This window comes from Dermacentor albipictus, chromosome 7, assembly GCF_038994185.2.
Source record: "Dermacentor albipictus isolate Rhodes 1998 colony chromosome 7, USDA_Dalb.pri_finalv2, whole genome shotgun sequence".
Lineage (NCBI taxonomy): Eukaryota > Metazoa > Arthropoda > Arachnida > Ixodida > Ixodidae > Dermacentor > Dermacentor albipictus.
The window spans coordinates 97,553,434-97,567,811 of record NC_091827.1 but is presented as its reverse complement, the minus strand read 5'-3'; the positions used below and the strand labels follow the sequence as shown (position 1 = coordinate 97,567,811).

General features: G+C 48.6%; 1 protein-coding gene across 5 annotated transcripts in view; it reads right to left on the bottom strand.

The window, feature by feature from the left end:
* LOC135897103 (uncharacterized) overlaps positions 1-14,378 on the bottom strand; it is a 133,498-nt gene that overhangs the window by 46,325 nt on the left and 72,795 nt on the right. For all 5 annotated transcript variants that reach the window (XM_065425676.2, XM_065425677.2, XM_070521384.1 and 2 more), the window contains one exon: positions 13,247-13,423. In XM_065425676.2, the coding sequence (XP_065281748.2) occupies positions 13,247-13,423 (177 nt within the window). The remainder of the gene's footprint in view (positions 1-13,246; positions 13,424-14,378) is intronic.

Genomic DNA, 14,378 nt, shown 5'->3' with positions numbered 1-14,378 from the left:
CACGAAGTGTGCCACAAGCTCCCAGTACTTCTTCGATTATTGTTCCCATGAAAGTCTTGCCACAGTCTCCTAACAGTACACGAGGTGCACCATGAGGCAGCACAATGGCATCCAGAAAGAAGGTGGCAACCTCTGAGGCCGAACTAGAGCGTAGAGGAGCGACCTCTGCATAATGTGTGAGCTGGTCACCAGCTGTCATGATCCATTCATGACCTGCCAGCATTAAGGGCAGAGGCCCGACTAGGTCTATCCCAACGATGGAAAAGGGTGTCTCGGGACATAGGATGGGCTGTAAAACGCCAGCAGGAGGCGAAATCGGTCGTTTCCGCCGTTGACACTGGACGCAAGAAGCGACGTACTTGGCCACAGAGGTAGACATGTCTGGCCAAAAGAAAGGGCTCCTAACGCCGTCATGTGTTTTGTGGAAACCCAAATAGCCAGCACATGGGTCGTCGAGAAAGACGTCAAGGTCTTGTGTGCGCAGCGAACGCGGAAGAACAGGCACTCAGCGTTGTCCGTCGGAGTTGTAAGTGTAGCGATGAATTACATCCTTGTCGAACTTAAATAGTCGAGGTTGTCGACGTAATCTGGCATTTGGTGCAAAGTTCCGCACATACGTTGGATAATGCTGTTGCATTAGGGATCAAAACGTTCACACACGAGGCGAGCTGAGGGACGCGATTGGAAGATAACGTGCCAGTAACCGCTAGAGGTAATCACGGGAGTGGGGACTTAGTGTCATCATCAAGTGGCGAGCAGTAGAGAGGTGTACTCAAAGATAATAGTGGCAGCGGGCAGCGAGAAAGAGCATCGGCATCTTGAAGCGTTTTGCCATACTTGTGAACAACGTCAAAATCGTACTCTTTGTAAGCGGACCACCCAGCAACCAAGCCGTCGAGACAACTTTTTCATTGACGACAACCAGCATAAAGCGCGATGGTCGGTTATGACCGGGAAGTGGCGTCCACAAGGACATGAACGAAACTTTTGTATGACCCAAACTTTTGTATGACCCAAACTACGGCGAGGCATTCCTGCTCTGTGATCGAGTAGTTTATTTCGTTAGCCGTTAATTCGCGACTGGCATAGGCAACAACTCTCTTTCGTGTGGTGGTATGACGCTGTAGAAGGAGAGGACGAATAGCACGGCCACTAGCGTCGGTATGTAAATAAGTTGGTGCGTTCTCATCGAAGTGACAGAGGACAGGGCCTGTGGTTAACACTTGCTTGAGGACTTGGAAAGAATGTTCGCAGACGTCTGTCCAAGGGAAAGCAGTGCCTGATATGAGCAACTTGTGCACCGGCAACGCCATGGCAGCAAAATGACTGATGAAACGCCGGAAGTAGGATGCGAGGCACAAGAAATTTCTCAATTGTTTTTGTTTTTCAGGGCGAAGGAAGTGAAGCGCGGCAGCAACCTTGTCGGGATCTTGTCGAACGCCATCTGTACTGATAAGGTGGCGCAACACTTTGATGTTCTTTCTGGCAAAACGGTATTTCTTTGTATTGAGTTGGAGCCCAGCGTTGGAAATGCATGTGAAAACATCGTCCAGACGCTCAAGCTGCTAACGAGAACTTGTAAAGAAAATAACGACATCATCTAACTAATACAAACAGGTCTTCCACTTAAGGCCGCGTAAAATTGTGTCGATCATGCGATCAATTGTTGCAGGAGCATTACATAAACTGAAGGGCATGACGTTGAGTTCGTAAAGTCCGTCTGGTGTTGCAAAGGCTGTCTTGTCCTTATCCGCTTCGTGCATGAGGATTTGCCAGTAGCCGGATCGGAGGTGTAGACTTCGGAAACATTCTGCACTCTGGAGGGAGTCAATGGCATCGTCGATTCTTGGCATTGCATATACGTCTTTGAGCGTGATCTTATTAAGGGCTCGATGATCGACGCTAATCCATATAGAACCATCTTTCTTGCGAACCAACACAACAGGAGACGACCATGAACTGGACGATGGCTGAATGATGCCTCTTTTGAGCATGGCATCAACGTTATCCGGAATGATTTTCCGTTCTGTGGAAGACATGGCATATGGGCGGCGGCGTAGAATCGAATTGCACTTGGTTTCGATGCGATGTACTGCGGCATAAGTGAGCCCCAGAAGCTTGGAGTGAACGTCAAATAAAGCACTGCTTTTTTGTAGTAGTGCCAAAACGTCTTGTCTCTGCGCAGCAGTCAGATCCAGATTTATCGCGGCGGTTAAACCAGTGGCAGCAGTAAGACCATGAGTTGTGGTAGAAGAAGGTCGTAATTCGGTGTTAAGTGGTACAAGCGAAAGAGGGTCAGTGTCAGTAAAGCAAGTCACAGCGGCGCCGTCGGGGAGTACAACTGGCGAAGAACTAAGGTTACGGACAGCGACGAACGCTTTACGGTCCTGCAACCGCACCAGGCTAGGAGTAAGGTTAAGCTCACCAGATATGCAGTGACCGCTCGGCGCAAAGAACACATCATTATTAACAACAGTGTCGGAAGTCAGTGTGAGAATATGCTCATTGTCCGCGGGAACAAACAGTAGGTAGACGTGACGAAACGTAGGCTGTGAGCATCGACAGTGAACGAGCATTCAGTATCCGTCGTATTTATAATTCGCCCACGGCAAGAGATGAAAGCTTAGGCGGAGCACAGGAAGTTCCATCCCAAAATTATCCCATAGGTACACGAAGATAGCACGACAAAGTGAATGTGGTGAAAGATGTCATCAATCAAAACACGCGCAATGCAAACAACGGAGAGCTGAACAAGAACTGCATTAGCACAACGAAGGGAAAGGGGGGGGGCAATATAATTTAACGGCAATCTTTCAAGTATATAGAAACTATATTTGCAGTATATATACAGGACGATTCAGAATAGCTAAGATGGCTGACCAACAACAACACGCAGCAGCCAGCGTCTTCGATCTTCTTCCTCTCTCTTCTATCTTCCTTCCGTAACAGGACCCCCGGGTGACGAAGCGCCATCTCAGCGCATGGCAGGGGAAGAATTGTGAGCTAAGTATGGCTTCAGCCGCAAAACGTGCACGACGTCTACAGGTGCCTCAGTTGAGGATGCATCAAAGTGTAGCGGCGAAATCTCGTAATCGACGTTGTTAATGTGGCGTAGGACTTCATAGGGCCCTGCGTAGCGAGAACGAAGCTTCTGCGAGAGGCCGACCCCACGATATTGTGACCAGAGGAGCACCCAAGCACCTGGTGCGAACTTAACATCGCGATGGCAGTGGCCGTAACGTTCTTTCTGTATAGGTTCAAAAACAAGAAAGGGGCTGGCAGATGGAATGGCACACTGTGGTATAAACTTTTTTAAAACAGGGTTGAAGTGCCTCAGACAGGCTGGCCAACGTTTCGATAGGTGGACCTATCTTCGTCAAAGGCGGCCTCGTCATCCTCGGCGTGTTAGTTTTAAAGGGTTAGTGCAGTGACGTCACGTGCGGGTGTTGTTGCTGGCGGCTGGTTTTAAAGAGAGAGATTACAAGAGGGAACAGGCGCTGTCGTCCGACGTCTGTGAGCCTCATTCTCAAGACGAAGGGACAAGAGCGTGAGAGTGGGCACGCGGGGAGGAAAGAAAAGAAATAGAAGCAGAAAAAAGGGGAAAAAAAAAAGCAGGGGGGTGCCAGGGCCGTACCAAGACACAACAAAGGGGGGGGGGAGTGAAAGAAAAAGCAAGAGAAAAATGAAATCTTTAAGAAATATGGGGGCTTGGGAGCGTGTTGGGGATGCGAACGGTTAGGAGGTAATCCGAGGGAGTCGTTGGCGGCATGTTTTTGAGGCATTAGAACGGCCGGTCAAGCAATAGGTCGAGTAATTTTGAAATAGTTAAGGTGGCGACGGGGAGTCTGAGGTGCAATGTGTGGGGAGAATGAAAGGCAGCGGCATGGTCTTTCAAGGGGCACTGACCCACGCGCTTAACGTAGGTGTCGTTACGGCGGCATCCAGAAGGCGATGGTTGAGGCGCCGAAAAAGGCATATTGACTTCGGAATGTGTTGTCGAGGGGGTTTCAAAAAAAAAAGGACTAAAAAAGGGGTAAGGGGGAAGGGGGGGGCGAAATCGGTATAGCAAACAGGAGGGCGACGCGTGCAGAAGCGGGCGCGGGCAAGTGTACATGGAAGAAGGGGATCGTAAACTTGGTATAGACGTAAAATCCTGAAAGAGTACATTAAATTGAGTAGTAAGCAGGATTTTTTTTTTCTTTCTTTCTCCCTTTCTCCTCTTCCTCTCTCCCCCTCTCCCCCCCCCCTCTTTTCCTCCGAAATGAAAGAGTAGGTGAGGTTAAGAATTAAAGTTGGCTGGTGGCCTAATGTGTTTTGTGTATTGGTTGATGATATGAGAGTTTCAGATTTAAGTTACAGCTTTTAAAGATTCTAAGTTGCCGCGTGCCAAATTAATTCCTGTCGGGTGTAGGCAATTAAACTTGTGTATGAGGTATGATTCCGTGTACTTCCTTTCGCGAGGGGAACGGAAATTTGTTTGTAGTATATAGAGCCTTGCTTTGTCAAACATATGTCCATGTTCATTAAAGTGGCTGGCTACTGCTTTGGGTAAATTGTGTTTTGTGTCCGCGCGGTGACCATTGAGTCTTGTATTGATTTGTTGTCCGGTCTCACCTATGTATTGTTTGCTACAAGCGGCGCATTCTAGACAGTAGACTACATTGCTTGATGTGCAGGTGAAAGCCGAAGTTACTTTGTGTGTGTAATTCGACGCTGTACTTTTTACTGTAGTAGTGGATTGAATGTGTTTGCATGTAGAGCACCTGGGGCGACCACAGGGATTGGTTCCCAACTTCTTCTTTTTCTGTAGTTTGGCGTGCACAAGAACATCTTTAAAATTAGTGTTGCGTCTGTAGGCTACTCTGGGAGGGTCGGGAAAAATCTTCTTAAGTTTCTGGTTGCTGGTGAGAATCGGGTAGTATTTACTTAGGATGTTATTCACGTTTGGGAGTGCGTTTGAGAATTTAGTAGTAAGAAGAGGCGTTGTTGTTCTTGTGATCTTCGGGCGGGGCTTGAGGACCTCGGCTCGATCAAGTTTGGTTGCAGCGATGTAAGCTGTTTGAAGGTCACTGTTTGGGTGGTTCCTGTTTGATAGCGTTTCTTTAAGGTGATCGAGTCTATCTATGTAGTCTTGGTTTTCAACGCAAATGCGACGTAGTCGTGTGGCTTGGCCTTTAAAGATGCCTTGTTTGCAATGTTTGCAAAGAGCCTTGTTTGCAAAGATGCCTTGTTTGCAAGGCTAGAAAACTTACCAAAAAACATGTGAGCTACACCTTCCATCTGAAAACCTACACAAGCTGCACCGAGAAAAATATAATTCCTAAAGGCCTAACACTCAAGGCTGTACCAGCTCTAGGAACACTCCCACCACACCATCGCGCAAACTGGCAAACAACATTACATAATGCCTCACTTTCACTTTTGAATATCCTCAAAGAACACTGCGAAGAGCAAATCGAAACTTTTAACCACAGACTTAGGAACATAACCCTGACACCAGATGAGAAGAGAGATTTAGAACATTACGGCGAAAAACAATCTAGAAAAGTGGTTCAAAAACAAAGGAAAAAAGCAAATTTTAATCAAAAAACAACCTTCCAGCCAAACAGCCACCACACCCAGACAAGAGGGACCTCGAGCTTAGAAGGACCAGACAGAAAGGAAATTTCCACAGAACTAAACCGCTCCAATGTTATAGACATTTCTAAAACATTAAGTCAAAAAGAAATAGCCGTACTCAGCAAGGGCTTAAACTTTTGCCCCACGAACAACACAATAAATGAATTCGAGCTTCACAAGGACCTCTCAGAATTCTCCCGACGAATGCGTATCCGACACTTTTTTGCAGACACACCAGACACCGGGACGACACCACTTAGAGCCCAATCCACTTGGACTCCCGAACCAGAACAAGCCATAGAACTTGACATATACCTTAAAACTATCACTAAAGAAATTATAAGCCAATCCAAGACATCTAAGCGACCTAAAAACATAACTGCGTCGGAGAGTCACATCATTTCAAATCTGAGCTGCCGGAATGACATTGTTATTAAGGAAGCAGATAAGGGTGGAAGTATAGTTATTTGGCCAATAGAAAAATACAAGCACGAGGCTTACAGACAACTAAACAACCCAGAACATTACCGCAAACTAGATAACGATCCGACATTGTCCTATACAGTGACAATTACCAACAGGCTGAAATCACTTTTGGCTGATGAATTGATAACACCATCAGAATACAAATTTCTTAAACCAAGCAACAAAACTGCCGGACGTTTTTACCTCCTTCCGAAAATTCATAAAATTCCATCCGCTGAGCTATACTCTGCTATTATCCCAGGCCGTCCGATAGTATCAAACAACAACACCCCGACAGAGAACATCTCCACATTCCTTAACCACTACCTTGGTAACTTGCCGAAAACACTTCCGTCATTTGTACAAGATACGCCCCACCTGCTGAGAATTATAGAAGACATTAATACTAAAGGCACACTACCCCACAACACAATTCTCGCAACACTAGACGTCACGGCGCTGTACACCAACATTCCAATCCCTGATGGTTTATCTTCGATAAAACAAACGCTGTCTAAACACAGTGCACAACACTCTACTGAAGTTTACCTGTCTCTCCTTGAATTAGTTCTCACACATAACTACTTCGAATTTGAAGAGAGTTACTACCTACAGATACATGGTACAAGCATGGGTACGCCTTTTGCACCAACCTACGCGAACATATTTATGGGGATTCTAGAAACAGATTTCCTATCGCGCTGCACTACCAAGCCCCACACATACCTACGATACATAGACGACATACTCATAATCTGGGGACAGGGCCAAGACAGTCTAGATAAATATGTATCCTTTCTAAATTCTGTTCACCCAACAATAAAATTCACATCAGAATCCTCAACTGAGCGCATAAACTTTCTGGACACAACAATATACATTGACAATGGTGAACTAAAGACAACGCTGTATAGGAAACCTTTCGACAAACAACAGTACCTAGAATATACCAGCCACCATCCCAGACATTGCAAACAAGGCATCTTTAAAGGCCAAGCCACACGACTACGTCGCATTTGCGTTGAAAACCAAGACTACATAGATAGACTCGATCACCTTAAAGAAACGCTATCAAACAGGAACCACCCAAACAGTGACCTTCAAACAGCTTACATCGCTGCAACCAAACTTGATCGAGCCGAGGTCCTCAAGCCCCGCCCGAAGATCACAAGAACAACAACGCCTCTTCTTACTACTAAATTCTCAAACGCACTCCCAAACGTGAATAACATCCTAAGTAAATACTACCCGATTCTCACCAGCAACCAGGAACTTAAGAAGATTTTTCCCGACCCTCCCAGAGTAGCCTACAGACGCAACACTAATTTTAAAGATGTTCTTGTGCACGCCAAACTACAGAAAAAGAAGAAGTTGGGAACCAATCCCTGTGGTCGCCCCAGGTGCTCTACATGCAAACACATTCAATCCACTACTACAGTAAAAAGTACAGCGTCGAATTACACACACAAAGTAACTTCGGCTTTCACCTGCACATCAAGCAATGTAGTCTACTGTCTAGAATGCGCCGCTTGTAGCAAACAATACATAGGTGAGACCGGACAACAAATCAATACAAGACTCAATGGTCACCGCGCGGACACAAAACACAATTTACCCAAAGCAGTAGCCAGCCACTTTAATGAACATGGACATATGTTTGACAAAGCACGGCTCTATATACTACAAACAAATTTCCGTTCCCCTCGCGAAAGGAAGTACACGGAATCATACCTCATACACAAGTTTAATTGCCTACACCCGACAGGAATTAATTTGGCACGCGGCAACTTAGAATCTTTAAAAGCTGTAACTTAAATCTGAAACTCTCATATCATCAACCAATACACAAAACACATTAGGCCACCAGCCAACTTTAATTCTTAACCTCACCTACTCTTTCATTTCGGAGGAAAAGAGGGGGGGGGAGAGGGGGAGAGAGGAAGAGGAGAAAGGGAGAAAGAAAAAAAAAATCCTGCTTACTACTCAATTTAATGTACTCTTTCAGGATTTTACGTCTATACCAAGTGTACGATCCCCTTCTTCCATGTACACTTGCCCGCGCCCGCTTCTGCACGCGTCGCCCTCCTGTTTGCTATACCGATTTCGCCCCCCCCTTCCCCCTTACCCCTTTTTTAGTCCTTTTTTTTTTGAAACCCCCTCGACAACACATTCCGAAGTCAATATGCCTTTTTCGGCGCCTCAACCATCGCCTTCTGGATGCCGCCGTAACGACACCTACGTTAAGCGCGTGGGTCAGTGCCCCTTGAAAGACCATGCCGCTGCCTTTCATTCTCCCCACACATTGCACCGCAGACTCCCCGTCGCCACCTTAACTATTTCAAAATTACTCGACCTATTGCTTGACCGGCCGTTCTAATGCCTCAAAAACATGCCGCCAACGACTCCCTCGGATTACCTCCTAACCGTTCGCATCCCCAACACGCTCCCAAGCCCCCATATTTCTTAAAGATTTCATTTTTCTCTTGCTTTTTCTTTCACTCCCCCCCCCCTTTGTTGTGTCTTGGTACGGCCCTGGCACCCCCCTGCTTTTTTTTTCCCCTTTTTTCTGCTTCTATTTCTTTTCTTTCCTCCCCGCGTGCCCACTCTCACGCTCTTGTCCCTTCGTCTTGAGAATGAGGCTCACAGACGTCGGACGACAGCGCCTGTTCCCTCTTGTAATCTCTCTCTTTAAAACCAGCCGCCAGCAACAACACCCGCACGTGACGTCACTGCACTAACCCTTTAAAACTAACACGCCGAGGATGACGAGGCCGCCTTTGACGAAGATAGGTCCACCTATCGAAACGTTGGCCAGCCTGTCTGAGGCACTTCAACCCCCTTTCTGTATAGGTTGTGAGGCTAATAAACGAGATTGGGCGACTTGACGTGCCATGCGAGCGCGATTGATGACTTCACGAGCGTACTTAGTTGCAACACTTGGCACAGAAGGGAGGATGGTGTCAAACGGCAGTGTGGGGTCGTGACCATACAGGAGACAGAAGGGTGAATATCGTGCGGTGTCATGTCAGGACGAGTTACAGGTATACGTAAACTCACGTAAGCCAGCGTGGCATCCCAGTCACAGTGATAGTTGGAGACGTACATCGACAGCATCTCTGTGATCGTTCGGCTGAGACGTTCCGTATGACCGTTCGTTTGTGGGTGGTAGGCGGTGGACAGCTAGTGCTCAGTGGCGCGAGAGCCGAGGAGGTCTTTGACAAGTCGAGACAAGAACGAGCGGCCGCGGTCTGTAAGTAACTGTCGAGGTGCAACGTGCTGAAGAATGACGTCGGGAAGGAGAAAATCGGCGAGGTCAGTTGCGCAACCAGTCGGCAACGCCTTTGTTATTGCGTGGCATGTCGCGTAATCAGTAGCGATGGCGATCGTGTATATATATTTACAATATATATATAGAGCATGAGTCAGAATAGCTAAGATGGTTGACCACCAGCAACATGCAGCAGCCAGCGTCTCCGATATTCTTCCTCTCTCTTCTCTCATTCTTCCGTACCAATACGGTATGTGCACTTTTGGCGATCGAGAACACTAGTCAGTACTAATAACGGATTCAAAGTTGAGACCTCGTGTAATATATTTTCCACCGTGGTTGCTTCGGTCAAGAATTTAGCCACGGTCTTTCATGGGCTTTGCCCAAGGCCAGAAAACAGCTATTTTTAACTTCATGCATTGCATGGCGAAGCTTCTTTTTCTTTGGTATGGTTCGGTGCACACGACGAAAGAGGCGCGTAATGTCCTCGACATACGACGTCAAGCTCTCACGCGGCACATGGATGCGGGAGTGGATGCGGGTTCGGTTCGTTCGCGGCGATCAGCGCTGGTGTAGGCTTCGAGAAAGGAACGGCGCAACTTGAGTCACGATTTCATGAGCCCTTCTCGGTTCCCGTACCAAAAGCTAGCGCGGTCCTCCAGGCTCATGTACACGTTTCTCCACTTCGCTGCGTCGCTGCAACGCACTTCAAACTGAGCCAACCAGTCTTATACATCTTCGAAGATATCTTCGTGCACCACCTTCGTCACTCTTAAATTGTGAGGCAGGTACTAAGTTGCCGTTGTAGCCGTACCTTGTGTAATGACCGGTAGTGACGTCGATGTCTCTTCCGACAGGTGTCCTTCCATACCAATCCGTGGGGGCACCGACGTTGTTTCGGAGTAGATCACGCTCCGGTGGCCATCCTCGGATTCGCCGCTGGCCCAATGGACATATGTTCATTGGTATACGGTTGGTACTCCTGCTATCAGGATGGGGCTGTGGCATCCAATGAGCCGTACCCAGCACGTCCACCAGTATAGTCACGAAATGACAAGTGCAGATGTGCACAGCGTCTGCAAGGCAGACAGGTGGACAAGGTGGTAAGGGTTTGTTGCCCCCCCCCCCCTAAAGCTCACGTCCTCAATCCTCACTTCTGTTTCTGCAGCTCCAGTTTCCGCAGACGGGGTAGGGGCAGCGCCACAAGAGGGAGGGCATGAAGAGGGAGCCGCGAAGTGGGCGCCACTTTGGCTGAGGCAGGTGCCTGGCCCCTGTCGTTACTCTTCCTGCAACATGGGTTACGACACATTGATCGCCTGCACCATGGCGCAGATGGTCAAGCACTCCTGACCCGCCTACGCTCCCGGCCAGCATCACACATGGGACGGCTGTGTGGCCTCTATAAGGAAGTCATAGGGGACACGCCTGCAAACGCTGTACAGTATCACCGCCCACGTCGGCCACCAATCCCTATTTCGACAGTGCTGCCAGGTGTCTCGAAGAACCGTTCCCCAGCATGTGCCCTACAGCAGATGGCAGCCTCTCTCCTTCAAGAGAGACTTGGGGACCACCTTCACATCTTCGTCGACGAATCCGTGATACCGGAGACGGGCTCATTCACAGCAGCCTGCCTTGCACCGGCCCTACAAAAGAGCAAGCTGTGCCGTCTCCCGGGACATGCAAGCTCTACCGCAGCAGAGCTAGCACGACTTCACCTTGCTGTGGACATATTTGCAGAGGGGCTACCAGCGACCCCGGCAGCCATCTTCTGTGACTCCAAGGCGGCGCTGCTCTGCCTGCAGAACCCTGACAAGGCTAGCCTTGGGGTTGCGCTGCTCTCTTCAAGACTGACGGCCCTTCAGGACGCAGGATGCTCACTATCCCCGCATTGGCTACCGCACACGTGGGGATCCCGGGCAATGAAGAAACGGACACTCTTGCAAAAAGTGTCCACCTCTCAAGCGTCCACCTCAGCCCTGGTGTAACCGCCGCAGACTTCTCGACACACAGGCTGCGCCGGCACATCATCGCCTGCCACCCGGACAAACGGGTATCCCTGGGCCGGCCTCCACGGCCTCTTCCACAGCACGGCATCCTACTAAGGGATGCCTCGTTGCTGCTCCGACTGCGAATTGGCTGCTACTGGACGGCAGCCCGCCGGCACAACCTTGGGAAAGCCACCTCGCCAGCCTGTGCCTCTTGTGGTGAACCAGAGATTCTGGAGCACCTCCTGCTGGCCTGCCCTGCTCACCTACAGCACCGCGGCTGCCTTTTTCAAGAGTTCCACCACCTGGGGCTCCCATGTTCACGACAGGAAGATATCATCTTCCTGTGTCGTAATCAGCTACTGGCCTTAAGTGTCGTCGAGTACCTCGACTCGTCGGGGCTGTCGGCGAGACTATAGGAAATTTCTACAAAGACGGACGGCTGACCGCCATTCCACCACCTCGGGCTTCCTGATCCGCCACTACTTCACTTCTACTGGGCCACCTCCTATACGGTCTACTTCCAGCCTACTCTTCCGGTCGAACCCACTGGGCCCTCCCGGCCGGGCTGCTGTGATGCTGCTGGGATGACCCCCTACCTTTCTCCCTCCTACCCTCTCTTTCTTTTAATCCCATCTCCCCCAACCTGCTGGCGCTGAGCCGTTGCAAAAGATAGTGCCAGCCTATCCTCCTTTCCCACAAGAACCACTTCTCTCGCTTCTGTTTCAGCGCGCAAATATGGCAGAGCATGCGTCCAAGTCATAACTTCTTTTTTTGTTGCGATAGCAATTATATGGGCTGCCCCGGCGCATCTATGCTGTGGCCGTGAGGTTCCTTATAAATTTCAAGGGCGATAAGGTTGTCGGCGCGTGCCGTATACTATATGTGCAAGTGAAAGCGTGCGACGTGAGCTGACGAACGCGGCTCATTAGGGCGTGTGCGAGCTAGCAGAGCAGGACGGAAGCGCGCCGTCTCCTATCGCACGTGAAGCATGGGGGCAAGGCGATTTAGTGAGTTAGAGGGGGTGGCGCTCTTGTTCGGCGGCTGCTAGGGTAGCGGCTGCTGCTTAAAGAACTGCCGTGCTGGCGCCGTACCTTGAAAGCGATCTGCGACGTGGCCGACGTGCGCCTCCGCGCGGGCCTCATGTGCAAAGCGAACTGCGAAAGTGCGTGCTGTGTTTTTGACATTTCGTTCGCATTTACGCTAGATACACGAAGGTCAATTCGATCGCTGCTGCTACCGCGATTCGTCGCTCATTTTGATAGCATTTTGATAGCGAGTTTCCGCGCTCATCGAATGAGATAAGTTCATGTTTACATGTGCGCGTGTGCCACCGTGCTAGTTAATATAGTTTAAGCATGTTGGCAGGTTAGTTGGTTTGAATTAATTATAGAATTCGTAAGCGGGACTGAACGAGGATATAGAAACAGACAAACAGAGAAAGCGTCCTTTTCATTCTACGTCCTCGTTCAGTGGCGCTTACTATTTACACCATTGCTAATTTAGCCAGTAAGCGAACATTTACAACTGTAGACGGCCGGGGATAAAACTAGTGGCTTTACGCCGTATACCTATCTACCAATTTGCTATCGCAATCGGTCTTTCGCCTTTTTGGCAATACTGCAACTTTATTTTTAGCAATGGCGCGTGACACCTACTGGTAATATGTGAACGCTAGGAATAAATGTGTGTCTCGTGAAATAAATAATCTGACACTCCAATGATTTCCAGGTGCACATGGTATACTTCAGCTTGCTCTTGGAATAAGCTACGACGGATGGCCTGCAGTCGCTTAAGCTCAGCGAAACTTATCTCGTTACTACAGTATGGTTTCCATGGAGCTAACTGCTAAATTAAGGTAAGTAAATTAGCAGAGTGAATTTTTTCAAAATATTTCGTATCCAGTTACCTGTTTGCGAGACGTAGACCACGCCTTGGTGGTAGAAGACCTTATTGAAGATGACAGCGTCGCAGAGACCGTCCTGCGGGTAGCTTACTTCGACCGTTGCCGAACTGCTCACCACGCACACAACTGGTTGCGCAGGTATGGTGTCGATGGGTTCTAACTCCGCCATCCTCACGTGCGCTGTATGCGGACAAAATATAGGTTGAGCACGTTTTTCTTTTGTGACCCCCCCCCCCCCCTCTCATGCCACAAATCAAAATTTTTATGCCCAGGTGAAATACGTTATGCACGCTACTGGAGCCAGAGGGAACAATACATGAAAATACATCTGGTTAGATCTGCGTCCTCTTGATGTATTGCTGGCTACGTAACAATAAATTGTAATTTACGTATCCACATCGAAACAGAACAAATAAACTCAAACAGATAGCAAAGCAAAAACTGTGATAATGGTAAAATATTTGTCAGCACGAAAATAACAGCACTGTGCTTTTATACGCATTCTGAGATATGTGTACCAAAGAGATATACTGAGTACGAAGAACTTGTGACGGAATGCAGTGAGAAATAAATACATACCCTTGCAGATGTTACAAAAAAAAGTGTATATGGCAACACGATTTAATCAAAATTTACCCTACAGCATTTTCCAGCGGGACATGATTTCGCTAAGACGTCATTCGCACAAATATACGCACAGTTCCAGCACGTACGTGCGCTGTAACTTTAAAACAAAAACAAGCCGCCCGTGCCATGCAGATTGAAGAAAGGCAATAAGAACACAGCTAGTCCAAACCAACGTCACTAGACTAGCTTCAGTTGTAAAACTCCCCGCCCGCGCGCTTACAGCCGTTGTCGCCACTTCTGTGACAGCCGCCAGAGGGCAACGCTGTTCCGTCGGGCTCCACTGCAGACGCCTCGTCACAGCCTTGAGCTCGTGCGGACGGACAGTTTGCGCGTGTTTCACGCTCGCTGGCGTTCTCCCTTCAGTTCAGTTCTCGCTTCAGTTCAGTTCAGTTCTCGCTTCAGTTCTCCCTTGTCCGAATTAGTGATACCACGAGAAAGCGGTAACCACCTACAGCAATAAGATTTATCGCGCCAGATCGTTCATACTGAAAGAAGGGTAAACTACACG